Consider the following 13,621-nt stretch of genomic DNA (forward strand, 5'->3'; position numbering starts at 1 on the left):
GGTTAGCTTTCTGCTCACAATATATGTACAGAAAGTCTCCTTTTTTTCCTATAGACTCAGCTTAGGCTACTCATTTCCCAGAAAACTATCCACTGAGTACTTGGACCCATGTGAGAAAAAGAGGGGGGGGGGGATCTCACCAAAAACCTTCTTGACAGATAAGTCCGACTGTGGTGTCTAACAGCTGGATGTATTCTGTGGGCAGCGAGGCCCGGGGCACTGAGTTTCATCTACATGAGGTGAAAAGTAGAACAAGAAGCCCTGACCAGATCCATCTTTTGTGCGTGTGTGTGTGTGTGTGTGTGTGTGTGTGTGTGTGTGTGTGTGTGTGTGTGTGTGTGTGTGTTCTCATTGGAGAGCCCAGCTGCTGATGGATCTTATGTGCAATGTTAGAGCGTCTGGCTCCACTCTTGTATTTTTTGGGTTTTTTTTTTTTTTTTTTTGCTTAAATTTAGACACCCCGATGTAAGACGGATCATTCAATCACAACGTTTATCTGTGAGCTTCTACACAACAGCTTCCTAACTATAAACTTTGGGCAGGAAACATAAAGGAGATGTTCACATGCAATTAATCAGTGTGGCCAACATTGGCTTTGAGCTTTCAGCCAGAATATACATATCTGCCGAACCTGGAATGTGTACACGCACTTGCGCCCCCCCCCCCCCCCCACACACACACACATGCGGTATTCCATCTTTCTCGCTATTGTCTATTGACCCTCAGTGGAGGCGTCAGAGTAATAATGAAAAATATTGAGTAGTTTTGCCCTTTGGTTGCAGTTTAATTTTAAATGACAGTTTTCATTTTTTTCAGCCAGACACATATGAAAAAGCTCTCAATGTAACTTCCTCTTCTACATACAAATAGCCAAAAATGTTAGTTAATCTTATTCTTATTTGAGTAAAGTTTAACCTCAAGCAATGTATTGACTCCAGGTCCATGTGAAAGCATCTAGTAACGACAGTATTTCTCAAGTTAAATACACCATCAAACTCCCAAGATTAATTAACATAAACATGCCTATTGATTACACAGGTCAAAGCATCCATATCAAACAGAATGTTATTGACACACAGTGTCTGATATCAGCAGGTCGTAGTAGGCAAAAACATATTTTTTTACAATGCTACAATTTCATTTAGCAGATGCTTTTATCCACAGCAACGCACATCTGAGAGTTAACACAACACAAGCAAGGATCTAGTCAGGAGGCAACAACGCAGTGATTTTTTTTTTTTTGTCGCTTGGTTTGGATATGTTTAGTTTGGATATATGTGTTCTTAGTTTGGTATATAATAATGATAATGATAAATCAAACTTATATAGCGCTTTTCTAACACTCAAAGTCGCTTAACAATAAACGGGGTGAAACGCGACAACAGATAAACATAACACAGACATACAGGGGTGGATGGGAAGGGGGGCTACGAGAGGGAGAAGTGGCAGCCACACACGACACCAGCAGTAGTACTTTCCCACTTAAACAGATACAAAAGGGCAAGATAAACAAAAAACAACAGCACTGTAGGCGTTGATTTTCTGTAGGGGTTTACTCCCGTAGCTTATTCCTCTCCTGAGGTATCCACTAGGCTGTGGCACTATTTAACTCATAGCTGGGGTTATATGTGTTCTGTATGTGTTCTTAGTTTGGATATGTGTTCTTAGTTTGGAAATATGTGTTCTTAGTTTGGATATACGTGTTTTTAGTTTCGATATATGTGTTCTTAGTTTGGATATGTGTGTTCTTAGTTTGGATATATGTGTTCTTAGTTTGGATATACGTGTCCTAGTTTGGATATATGTTCTTAGTTTTTATATATGTGTTCTTAGTTTGGATATATGTGTTCTTAGTTAGGGGTCCAAGCAGCGAAGCTGGTGGAACCCTATTGTATTTGTTAGGATTATTATTATTTTTCTCCGCTAAAAGTGCGTGAGGCTCAGCAACCGTAAGTCCTAGACCAACCAACTGTGGTACGTGGATTCCTATGCCCCCCCCCCACTACCCAGGCACCACAAATCATCTATGTCAGCCAGATGGTGGCGCTATAATAAAGGGTCATGCGTAATTCCCACACCATAAGTCAGATCAACACAAAACTGCACAGACCTATGCATCTGAATGTGCTCTACAACTTTGTTATTGGGACCACATATGTCAGCCACATAGTTTGTCCGCCATTTTGACTTGTATTAGTTTGGGCGCGGTTTCTCAGCTAAAAGTGTCTGAGGCTCAGCAACCATAAGTCCTAGACCAACCAAATTTGGCAGGTGGATTCATACGGCCCCCACTACTCTGGCACTACAAATCACCCATGTCAGCCAGATGGTGGCGCTATAACAAAGGGTCATGCTTAAAAGGCCATAACTCCCACAGCATAAGTCAGATCAACACAAAACTTAATCGACCCATGCATCTCAATGTGCTCAACAACTTTACTATTGGGACCACCTATGTCAGTCATATAGTTTGCCCGCTATTTTGACTTATTTGGTGTGGAAGCGCTGCAGCTCTACATACCACCCGCCAGGACACCTGGGTATAACGACATACTTTTTCTTTTTACGGCGGTCAGCTAGGATGCAAGAAATCAGACACCGTCTGGTCCAGTTTTGGAAACTCTGGCACATGTTTCTGAAGCAATGGAAGTGTTACGACATTTTAAAAAATTACGGTAATCGTCTAGGACACAGGCGACCCAAGTAATCCGACATCTCAAAAACCGCTTGATCAAAAAATCTGAAATTTGGTATACTTATACTTGGACCCATTTGGCTAAATTGCCTAAAGTGCTGATTGGCTGGATTACCAAAATGGCTGCCAAACAGCCAATCAAAATTCAGCAGCTAATATCTGCTAGTGTGAATGGCCAATCTTCATGAAACTTGATAGGCTTATTCTTTGTGGCATATAGAAGCCATGTACCAAATATGAAACAGATCGGACACATGGCGGCTGCAATACTGCTTGGACCCCATTAATCGCCGCTTGCGGCTATATTTTGGATATATGTGTTCTTAGTTTGGATATGTGTGTTCTAGTTTGGATATATGTGTTCTAGCTTGAATATATGTGTTCTTGTAGTTTTTATATATATGTTTTTGTCTTGTGTCGTTGCACTGCTGAAATGAATTGACAAAGTGTTCCTGATTCCTGAAATAAGTGCCAAAACATTAGGTTCAAGTCTGATAGGACATAGGTGTCAACAGGCAGTGTGCACAAAGGCAATGCTTAGGGTGCATAGATGCATTCATTTTAATGAATTAATATGTAGCCAATCCTTTCCTGTAGCCACTTTCTCTAATTGCGTGAACCGATGAACCCAATTGTTTTGTAGTAAATGCATTGTTTGAATATTGTTTGCTTTCTTGGCACAAGGAAGTCGAGTGAGGGAACTTAGACAAGCAAGACGTTGTAACGCAAAGACGTGTTAATAACATCCAGGACTGGAACACACATTGGAAGAGAATGACATGTATATGATCTGTCATAACAAAGAGCCTTCAGGCTTAAACTGATCCTCCCAGATTGTAATGACAGCTTCAAGTAAGACAGTGACTGGTTGCGATTCATGCAGGGAACCCACAAGAGCATGAGAGCTAGCCAAAACATCTCCCCTCAGGAGACGTCATGGGAAGCCTCAGCGTTTTCATCTGAAACTCTCTGGCTTCAACCCGGCCGAGCTCTCTCGCACACAGACGGACGCTTTTAAAAGACCTCTTTGTTTATTGATCATCAATGTAAAAGTATAGCCTACCTGAGCGCTCCCAACACAACGTTTCATTGTGGTGAGGAATGAATTACAGGAACTTTTCAGAATATTTTCAGCAAACAAGAGGTGAGCCTACCAAGAGGTGAGACGGAGAGGCCTTTAAATCCGCTTTCCCACTGAGCAAACCTGGGTCATTAATTATACGTCCTTAAGGATGGTTGGCATGTGAAAAATAAACACCATTTCAGCTGTTGCGGCGCTGAACTTGTGGAGCTGTAAGCATTTCTTCTTAGCGAGCACAAATGTGCTCCCGCTGAGATTTATGTTTTTGCCACTCATTCATCATGCAGGGCTGGATTAATTTCAGATATATTTTCAGTTTTCAATGTGCGCCGGCATGCAGCCCAGCATGCACAACACAAAACATCTCCATCCCATAGATCATCCATGGATGCAAATAGGTCTTTTTTCCACCATTCATGTAATTTCAGTTCTGTTTGATCTTTTCAGTCTGGCACCTCTTCAAATCGTGTTTTGCACAGTTAAAAGACTATAAAATTACAGCAGTTAGTGAATACCCATACAGTACATTTATTACTATACAGAATCAAATCAAGTTGTTTTACTCTAACATATTTATTGAACTAACAGTATCACTAAACTCCCATGAAACTATTTTGATTCTGCCTGATTAACCGCAGAGTCGAACTGACGTTGCATGAATGAAAGAGCCGGTTTGAAAATGAATAGAAAGGAAGCATTTTTAAATGAGGATGCGTGCATGATAAATCAAGCAACAACAAAAAAAGAACAGAAAAGAGGACATTCACAGTAAATGGAGGGAAGTCAGCGGGCTTCCTCTGATATGACAGCAAATATGTTTTGCTGGTTATGTTGTTATGTGTGTTTGCACGTGTGAGACAAAAGGGAAGGGAGGTAAGGGAAGTCAGGACGAATGGGGAAGATGGAAAGCAGAAATTGAGGGGATGTACAACGTGTTTTTGGACATAGATGACATTCTCAGATGCAGCATATGAACTATTTTACTTATTTCTATACAGAATGGCTTTTACATCAAATGGATGTTAGTATGTAGTGAAGTAAACTTTGACATTGGCTGCAGAACCCATCCATCCATTATCTTAACCGCTTATCTTGCTCTCAGGGTCGCGGGGATGCTGGAGCCTATCCCAGCAGTCATTGGGCGGCAGGTGGGGAGACACCCTGGACAGGCCATCACAGGGCTGACACACACACACACACACACACACACACACACACACACACACACACACACACACACACCCATTCTAGGGACAATTTAGTATGGCAAATTCACCTGACTTGCATGTCTTTGGACTGTGGGAGGAAACTGGAGCACCTGGAGGAAACCCACGCAGACCTGGGGAGAACATGCAAACTCAACACAGAGGACGACCTGGGATGACCCACCAATGTTGGACTATCCTGGGGCTCGAACCCAGGACCTTCTTGCTGTGAGGCGACCGCACTAACCACTGCGCCAGGTGGGGAGCCAGATGTGGGTGTGTCCTGGTCGCTGCACTAGCGCCTCCTCTGGTTGGTCGGGGCCCGGCTGCAGAACCATGAGCATATTTTTTTTAATTTTACAGATGTATTTCTGTTTTTTTTTGTTTTTTTTTTCCCTTTTTCTCCCAATTTAGTGGCCAATCGATCCCTATTTTAGTTCAAACACCCACCGTCTTACTGCATGCATTCGACAACTGCATCTCTCCGGCCGGAAATCTCGAAGGAGACGCCTCGCCACTTTCGTGACAAGGCGAATCCAGGCCAAACCACTGCTTTTTCTGACACACACAGAGATGCATTCATGTGACGAACACAAGCCAACTCCGCCCCCCTCCTGAAGACAGCGTTGCCAATTATTGCTGCTTCATCAAGTCCGGCCATAGTCGGATCTGACGACCATGAGCCAATTTTAAGCAAATTTTTTTTCTTTAGAAATTTTCCGAGTTCAGTTCCTGTCTTTTTCAGTGAACGGTAAGGTATATAAACTGTTCTGTAACAATTCTATCAAACGATTTCTACCTTACATTTTCATAACGCCGAACATCCATCCATTATCCAAACCGCTTATCCATCCTCAGGGTCGCAGGGATGCTGGAGCCTATCCCAGCAGTCACTGAGCAGCAGGTGGGGACACTCTGGACAGGCCAGCAGGCCATCAGGAGATAAAAATTAAACTGAAAATGGTTAATACACATTGGTCGTCTCCCCCCTCACTTTTTCTCTCCAATTGTATGTGGAGTCGCCCGCTGCTTCTTTTCACTTGACAGTGAGGAGTTTCACCAGGGGGGATGAAGCGCGTGGGAGGATCACGCTATCCCCCCAGTTCCCCCTCCCCCCTAAAAGGCGCCCCGACCAACCAGAGGAGGCGCTAGTGCAGCGACCAGGCCACACCCACATCTGGCTCCCCACCTGCAGAAACAGCCAATTGTGTCTGTAGGGACACCCGACCAAGCCGGAGGTAACATGGGGATTCGAACCAGCGACCCCCATGTTGGTAAGCAACGGAATAGACTACCACGCCACCCGGATGCCCCACATTGGTCTTCTTTTGTAAATTGCATGGCAGCTGCATAAACCTATGAGCAATTCTGTATTACATTCAAAAATATTCTGAGATCAATGTTGACTTTTCCTGAGGAAAAAGCAACACATTCGGTGCTTATTGTGCGATGTGGGTCATACACAGTTCTCATCACAGCTTATAGAAAGTTATGAACGGGACATTTTGCATCTGTACAACTGGGGAGTCTGGAAGAAATCACACAGCACCAATTTGCCTACATCAAAACAGAGATGCAAGCACCCAAGGATGTAACATTTTCAATCAATTAGAAACTAATATCGCAAGTCTCGGGACAAAGGTTTCTCATCAAGCTGACCTGTCTCTGAAAGATGTAACAGCAATTGCATGCAGACAGAATGTAAGACTTTTCCGTCCAGGTACAATGCAAAAAATAAAAATAAAAAATTAATTTATGGGCCATGTGGTGTGCAGACTCATACTGTGTAATATCTCATACGCTGGACAGGAGGACACTTGATTCATGAATTCTTAGTCAGCTTGACGGGTCTTATCTTTTTCATTTGCGTTCTTCTTTTTGCAAAACTAAAACAACAAAGGCTGGAAACCTATGTTGAAGCGAAACCCAACCAAACACACCCATACCCACTTCTAGTGTCCCTTAGTTTAAACACGTTATGAGCATTTAGAGCATTATATCATCTTGGAATTCTGTCCATTACTCTAACCAGAAAAACTGACAAGAGTAAGGTGTTGTATAATAATAGGTGGATTGTGGGAAACCAGCAAAGGGTAAAACAGGTTTTTTTGTAATTCAACTCAGCCTTTTTGGATAATTGTGAAAGCCAGGATATACATCTTGTGGGTGCACATGTGGCCCAGACATTCTTCTATGGGTTTAACACGTGTGGAGAGATCGTTTGCAAAACCTTGTCAAAACGTAGTGCAGCAATGTAGAAATTCAGTCTCTGACTGCAAACACTCTCAAGCGTTAGATTCTGGCTCGCAAGGATTCAGAATTGTGCATTATAGATGAGGTTGCATTGATTGTTTGGGAAAAACACAACAATCCAATTTACTGTTTACCATAAAAAACAGACTGTTGTGAACATGATATCTCCCACCTATTGTGTATTATAAAGTATTCTCTTCTGATTGAACCAGGGACGGCAGAGAAAGACTTAATACATAATGGAGAAAGGTCTAGGGAATGAGAATAAGATGTAAGCTACATCATTTCTCTGCAATATCTCACTTTTATTGAAGTTGATGCAGCCACAGTAGGTTTTTTTCTTTTTCACTTTAACGGAATCCTTATGAAATTTTATTTAAAAGGGAATAAAGAGACGATGGTGCTCAATTGAGGATCACCACCCTGTTCCTTATTAAGACTAATGTCCACATTATGCATAATAATGTACTGGCCCAGAGGTTTGCAGCCAAGAATGATAAGAATGTTTAACATGTACAGGTCATTGTAGCGGTCATCTCAACAACAGCCCATTGAAACAGAACACAAAAAAGAGTTCTTAATGGCGTCTCAGATAGCACTCCGGCGGGGTCAGATCTCAATTAAACCACCAACTTCTGCAGATTCAGGCTAAACTGAATCATGCATCTCCACTATTTTCTTTCAGTTTTTTTTCCTGGTGGAGTTTTTGCTTTTTGTGGCAGGCTAAAGACCGTTTGAAGGTATTTCCATTGAGCCCCCTTGAACTCGCAACACTCAAAAATGATTGATATGCAAGGAGGGCTAACACAACTTTTGCCACGGACAAAACTTTTGGATCAGAAAATGTGGTTGAGGATATGTCATCCATCATGGATTAAAACTTACCTCACATAAAGTGATTACTTGATAGGGTGTTATGGGTATGTGCTCTGCAGAGTTTGCCATATTTCCCTCTGGGTCACCCACAGACATTCATTACATTCACTTCATTTGTTTGATTTCAGAGTCAAATGTATGCTTCATTTGATATTTTGGACCAGCGTCAGGGCATAAGTGAAGGAATGTAGCAGGTTTCAGCAGGTGAAACCCGAGCGTGGAAAATCGTGACTATTAAATTGGCAACAGATGATCTAGGGACACGGAACATCAGTTACAGCATAATGCATATGATCTGCTAATACTAACACTGGCTAACCTTGGCCAGAAAGAAGCACTGACAAACAAACAGGCCTTAACATTTAATTCATATTTTAATAGTGACTGTATCTGGATGTTCATTATTACCCCAGAGACCTTTGCTGAACACGTTATATATCAAAGGAGAAGATCAGCAGAAATTGTTTGAATCAAAGGTTCATTTCTCGATATTTAACCTCCAGATACTTCATTGGTTCGTCTGTGGTTCTCTTTAATAAAGTGAAAAGTTCATGGGCTCGAGTCAATGAGCAATTTGTCTATTTGCTGGTAGGGTTACTTCAACTCCAATTAAAAAAGTGTTAAGCAATTCCAGCAAATGGAAAGATATTATGACATAGTGGGCGGCCTTCTTGGTGACTTACTGTATTAGAGCATCACAAGTGGGATTAGCCCAATGCTGTAGCTGTAGTTTGTTAATCCAAAATGTCACATTCTTGTGCCAGTGCTGCTGTTTGGGGATTAGGTTAAATGAATAAACATGCAGGGTGTCTGTGTAACGTAGCTGTCTATTCTGCTGCCTACCAACACAGGGATTGCCGGTTCGAATCCCAGTGTTATCTCCGGCTTGGTCAGGTGTCCCTACAGACACAATTGGCCATGTCTGCGGGTGGGAAGCCGGATGTGGGTATGTGTCCTGGTCACTGCACTAGCGCCTCCTCTGGTTGGTCAGGGTGCTTGTTCAGGGGGGGAGGGGGAACTGGAGGGAATAGTGTGATCCTCCCTCGTGCTACATCCCCCTGGTGAAACTCCTCACTGTCAGGTGAAAAGAAGTGGCTGGTGACTCCAAATGTATTGGAGGAGGCATGTCTGCAGCCCTTCCCGGCTTGGCAGAGGGGGTGGAGCAGCGACTGGGACAGCTGGGAAGAGTGGGGTAATTGGTCGGGTACAATTGGGGGAAAAAAATGCAGGGAAAACCCCCCCCCCCAAAAAAAATTAATAAACATGCAAAAAAACATGCCCCTTGCGTAGTGTTTGCTAATCAGTGACAGTGTAAAAGAGTTTTATTTATTTATTTTTTACTGTCCAGCCACGTGACATCGCTTGCTGACATCAAATTGTAAATCACCTTTGGGTAAATTTACAGGTTCAAATGTTTAGAAACTTTGAGCAATGGCAGACTGGCCATCTGGAGCACTGGGAGTTTTCCTGGTGATTTGTGTGGGTGGTGGTGTATCTCTGGGGGGGGGGGGGGGTTGGTGGGCTGGTCTGAGTAGCACCACCATGTCAAGTCTAAATAAAGCTTCTATTTACAGAAAGCTGTTCATTATCAAGTAGCCTGCAAAATTTAAGAGCGATATCATACACCGATAAATGGTTAAACTCAATTAAGTGGGTGACTGTAGTATTAGGATGCTGTGACTTAATGGTTGGTTTTGTTGCCTAACAGTAAAAAGTGTCCTGGGGTTCAAATGTAGTCATACTGAATGGAGTTTGCATATTATGTGGTTGTTTTGTTGGTTTTAGTCCGGTCTCCTTCCAAAGTCCAAAGATATGCAGAGGAATCCGAGATTTAAGTGAAAACGTGTTTCTGTGTTTGTTTCCTGCAGTGGACTAATACCCTTGCGTGGGATGTGTTTACCAAGGATAATCTGGATATAGATTATGCAGGTAAACGGTAAACATAGAGTGACACTAGTAGAACCAATTCTGAGATGATTAACCCGATGGCCAGGGCTCTTTGAAGAACCAGTTGGATTTACGATGAATCGGTGAGAAGATTTGACTAACTTTTAAGTTGGTCGATGGCCCTTCTCTGTGAAGAACCAAGGTGGTTCTTAAAACGTTGCTGATCGTGTGTTAAAGATACCTTCCTAATAATTTCTTTCTATCACCATGAAAGATTCTTCATAAACTATTTCAGAAATCGAAGGTTAAATCGGTTCATGTGGATACAACATTTAATGGAGAAGATGTTCATTCTGAAGAACCAACCAGTCTGTCTTACACCCTGCATTAAACTGTTGTGGAGGAACAAACAATGGGAAGCACTTCTCATTTCATTTTCTATCAGCCAGGATGCATCATTGAATTTGATCTTTCTTTTTTTTTTCTTACTTCAAGCTGTCAATCAGGTAAGAGAACCACACAGTCTGTGTAGAACACATCTAATTTGTCAAACTACAATTAACAATCAAGCTTAAGCAAAACTCACACATCACACAGCTAAAATAGAGGAAGAAGAAATTAATGTACCACTTTAGTTTTGGTAAAGTTTGTGGAAATTTTACATGCCATTTTATTCAAATACTCCATAAGACGTACCCGATTACATTAGACGTATTGCATGCATAGAAACATCTGCAACAACTTCAGAATCTGGGCAAGAGTGAAAACACCCACAATGGTTAGATTTATGTCAGGGCAAACTGGGACAGTGGCTAAGTGCCTTGGTTATGAAGCCGCAAGTCGTGGCAGTTCCTATTTCACTTCACACTTTGACAGGCATAAAGTAGCTGAGTATCTTGATGGGTTTGATTTCTCACATGTCAAACATTCAGCTCTTCTTTTTTTGGGGGGGCTTTGAATTTGCCATGGCATTGTAATTAAAATATATTGGCAACACCTGGTGCAAGGTCCTGTTGGAAGACAGAAGACACTATTTGCCATTGTACCTACAATGAAATTCCTTCTCTGCATCTATCCCATCCTGTACTATGAGCAGTGGGCAGCCGCAGGGCAGACCAGTTCTCTCCCCCCCCCATTACCTTGCTCAGGGGCGCAGTCAGGAATACTAACCCCAACATACATGTCTTTGATCTTTGATGGTGGGAGGAAACTGGAGTACCCGTAGAAAACCCATGCAGACACGGGGAGAACATGCAAACTCCACACAGAGGACCTGGGATGGCCTGGGGTTTGAACCCAGGACCTTCTTGCAATTGCTAGGTTGGTAGCTGTGTCATAATGCAGACATGGCTTCCTCAGATAGGATCTCATTTATATAATGAGGCTATCTATAAAGATTCTTATACAAAATCAAGGCACCAATGTAAATTAATATTAAAGATGCTGATGGCAATACTTATAACAATGTATGGACCATCTAATTCACTCACATAATGGACAATTTCTGTCCTTTTTCATTCCAACTAACGGTCTCGGTTTCTGATAATGTCGGACTTTTAAAATGAAATTCTAAAAGTCAATGGGCCCTCTGTATTTATGCCTTTATTTATATTACTTGTATATCAGATTTTAATGTGTTTGGAATGTAACTTGCAAACTGAATATTTTATCGTGCTTTTTGATACCGCTTCTATTTACTTTTAAGTAAACTGTGACTGATTACATTGTTAGACCAATAAACGCTTACCAAATCTCAAATAGCGCTACATGGATGCAAAGCTCAAATGATCTAATGCAATGTTACTCTTTTATCCCAATACATGCAAAATGAAGAACGTAAAAAGAGTTACAACTAATTTTAAGTAATTTATCTTACAGGTGGTTGCATTAGATGTTCACCATTCATTGAAATGTAAAGTCGGCATCATTTACATGTTTTTGCAATTAAATTTGACACTGAACAAAGATAGGACAGAATAGTTTTATTGAATTTCTGTTCCAGAGAGTTAAAGTGAACATCCAGCAAGATAGGATCTCAGGTCCTGATTCTGACAATGATTACGCCAAGCCACCCTAAAAAAAAAAAATAAAAAAAATATAACACCGTATCTTATTTAAGTAATTCAGCATGGAGGAATGATAGCAATGTAATCCATTACTTTTTATTCTGCATAAAATGAAAACTTCACAGGTTTTGTTTTTCCAAAAACATCTTACCATGCCCTGATGCCATTAGGATCCTGAACCACACGCTTTGCACAGCGGATGGCAGCGCTGACATCATTTGTAAGGAGAGCTGCAGAAAGAAAGGGAAAATCAGAGTTTTTTTTTCTAAGGTACGGGTGTAAAATTGGAACGAAAACTAAAAATACTGACTGGCTTCAATTGTCATCTTCATGCATCCATCTTTAAGACCAAACTAGGTTATATGAACAGCAATCAAAAGTCAACTAAGGAAAATACATCAAGACACAAAGGCTTTCTTTAATGATGGATTTTATTTTTTATTATTTATACCCAAAACTAGGTCCCATCCTCATCCCCATATTACTATTGCATATTACTCACCACTACATGGGATTTTACAGGCGTTCTTGCTTCTCGGTGTTCGGTCATCCTCACACCAGTACCGGCTGTTAATCTGAAAAATGCCGTAGTCTGTGGAGCCGTCGCTATTGCGGTTGATTGCCGCAGTGTTGTAGTCCGATTCCCACTTTGTGAGGCACACCCCTGAGAAAATAGCATCACAATAGTAAGAGTTGAAAGAATCGATAAAGAAACCATTAAAATCCAGCACTGATTTGGGTTTGAACAATTTTGCTACCAGAGAAAGCTCCACCGCTGTGACCGGGCCTGCAAATCTAGTTGTGCAAGTTTTTTTTTTTCCCCCCAGTTATTCACTTTTGTGTTTTGTTCTTTTACCATCATCTCAGCTATTAATTATTTCCCAAATTCAACAATTTTCCATGTTGAAGTATAGATATAAAAAAAACATCCCTTCCCATTTTGCATATAAAAGTTAAATAACAAAGCCTAGTCAACAGTTTAAATGGTATGTGTCAGTGTAGACTACACTAAACATTTTGAAAATAAAATGGATCAAAAAAGATGTTACACTGCAGTCCACATTGAGAAAGGCAAGGTAAATTTATTTGTGTAGCTCATTTCATATACAATAGCAAATTAGAGTGTGAATGTATAATTATTTATATGAATATGTGATAATTTGACACATCATCAACCATCTTTTACTCACAGTTTGCCAGGCTGATGCCGGCATATCCATCCATCCTATTATTCTTCAGCACCCTGGCCCAGTCACATCGATCATACACCGTAGCGGTGGCCACGGCCACAAAGAGAAGAAACAGGATCCCTCTCATGCTGTATTTGTGGTTAAGCTAAAGTCTCTTCACATCTCTGCTGGTTCTCTTTTTATAGGGCACACAAAGTGAGAGTTGATTGGTGAGGGTTTTTACTGGCAGCCAGTTTAAACAAACATGTTTCAGTAGATTACCTAAACAGGTAAATTCCTTGCTCATGTGATAGAAGTCAAGGTTATTGTGCATGGGGAATTTTCTTTTTGCAATATCAGTGCTGTTTGGGGACCTATGAACTGCCATG

At 41.4% G+C, this 13,621-nt stretch overlaps 1 protein-coding gene across 1 annotated transcript; it reads right to left on the bottom strand.

Annotated features, from left to right (window-relative positions):
• Positions 1-11,964: 11,964 nt before the first annotated feature.
• Positions 11,965-13,411, bottom strand: LOC130113603 (lysozyme C II-like). Its single transcript, XM_056281149.1, has 4 exons — positions 13,254-13,411; positions 12,566-12,727; positions 12,215-12,293; positions 11,965-12,070 (listed from the first exon to the last, which is right to left on the bottom strand). Exons 1-4 carry the CDS (start codon positions 13,378-13,380, stop codon positions 12,004-12,006), a joined length of 435 nt encoding a protein of 144 aa, XP_056137124.1. The 5' UTR covers positions 13,381-13,411; the 3' UTR covers positions 11,965-12,003.
• Between the last annotated feature and the right edge of the window lie 210 nt (positions 13,412-13,621).

This window comes from Lampris incognitus, chromosome 6 (genome assembly GCF_029633865.1).
Source record: "Lampris incognitus isolate fLamInc1 chromosome 6, fLamInc1.hap2, whole genome shotgun sequence".
Classification (NCBI taxonomy): domain Eukaryota; kingdom Metazoa; phylum Chordata; class Actinopteri; order Lampriformes; family Lampridae; genus Lampris; species Lampris incognitus.

Coding starts and splice junctions, on each gene's coding strand:
- LOC130113603 (XM_056281149.1), bottom strand. CDS start 13,380: ATGAGAGGGATCCTGTTTCTTCTCTTTGTGGCCGTGGCCACCGCTACG. Junction 12,294..12,565: donor CTGTAAAATCCCATGTAGTG/GTGAGTAATATG, acceptor TTCTTTCTGCAG/CTCTCCTTACAAATGATGTC. Junction 12,071..12,214: donor CCTAATGGCATCAGGGCATG/GTAAGATGTTTT, acceptor TTTTTTTTTTAG/GGTGGCTTGGCGTAATCATT.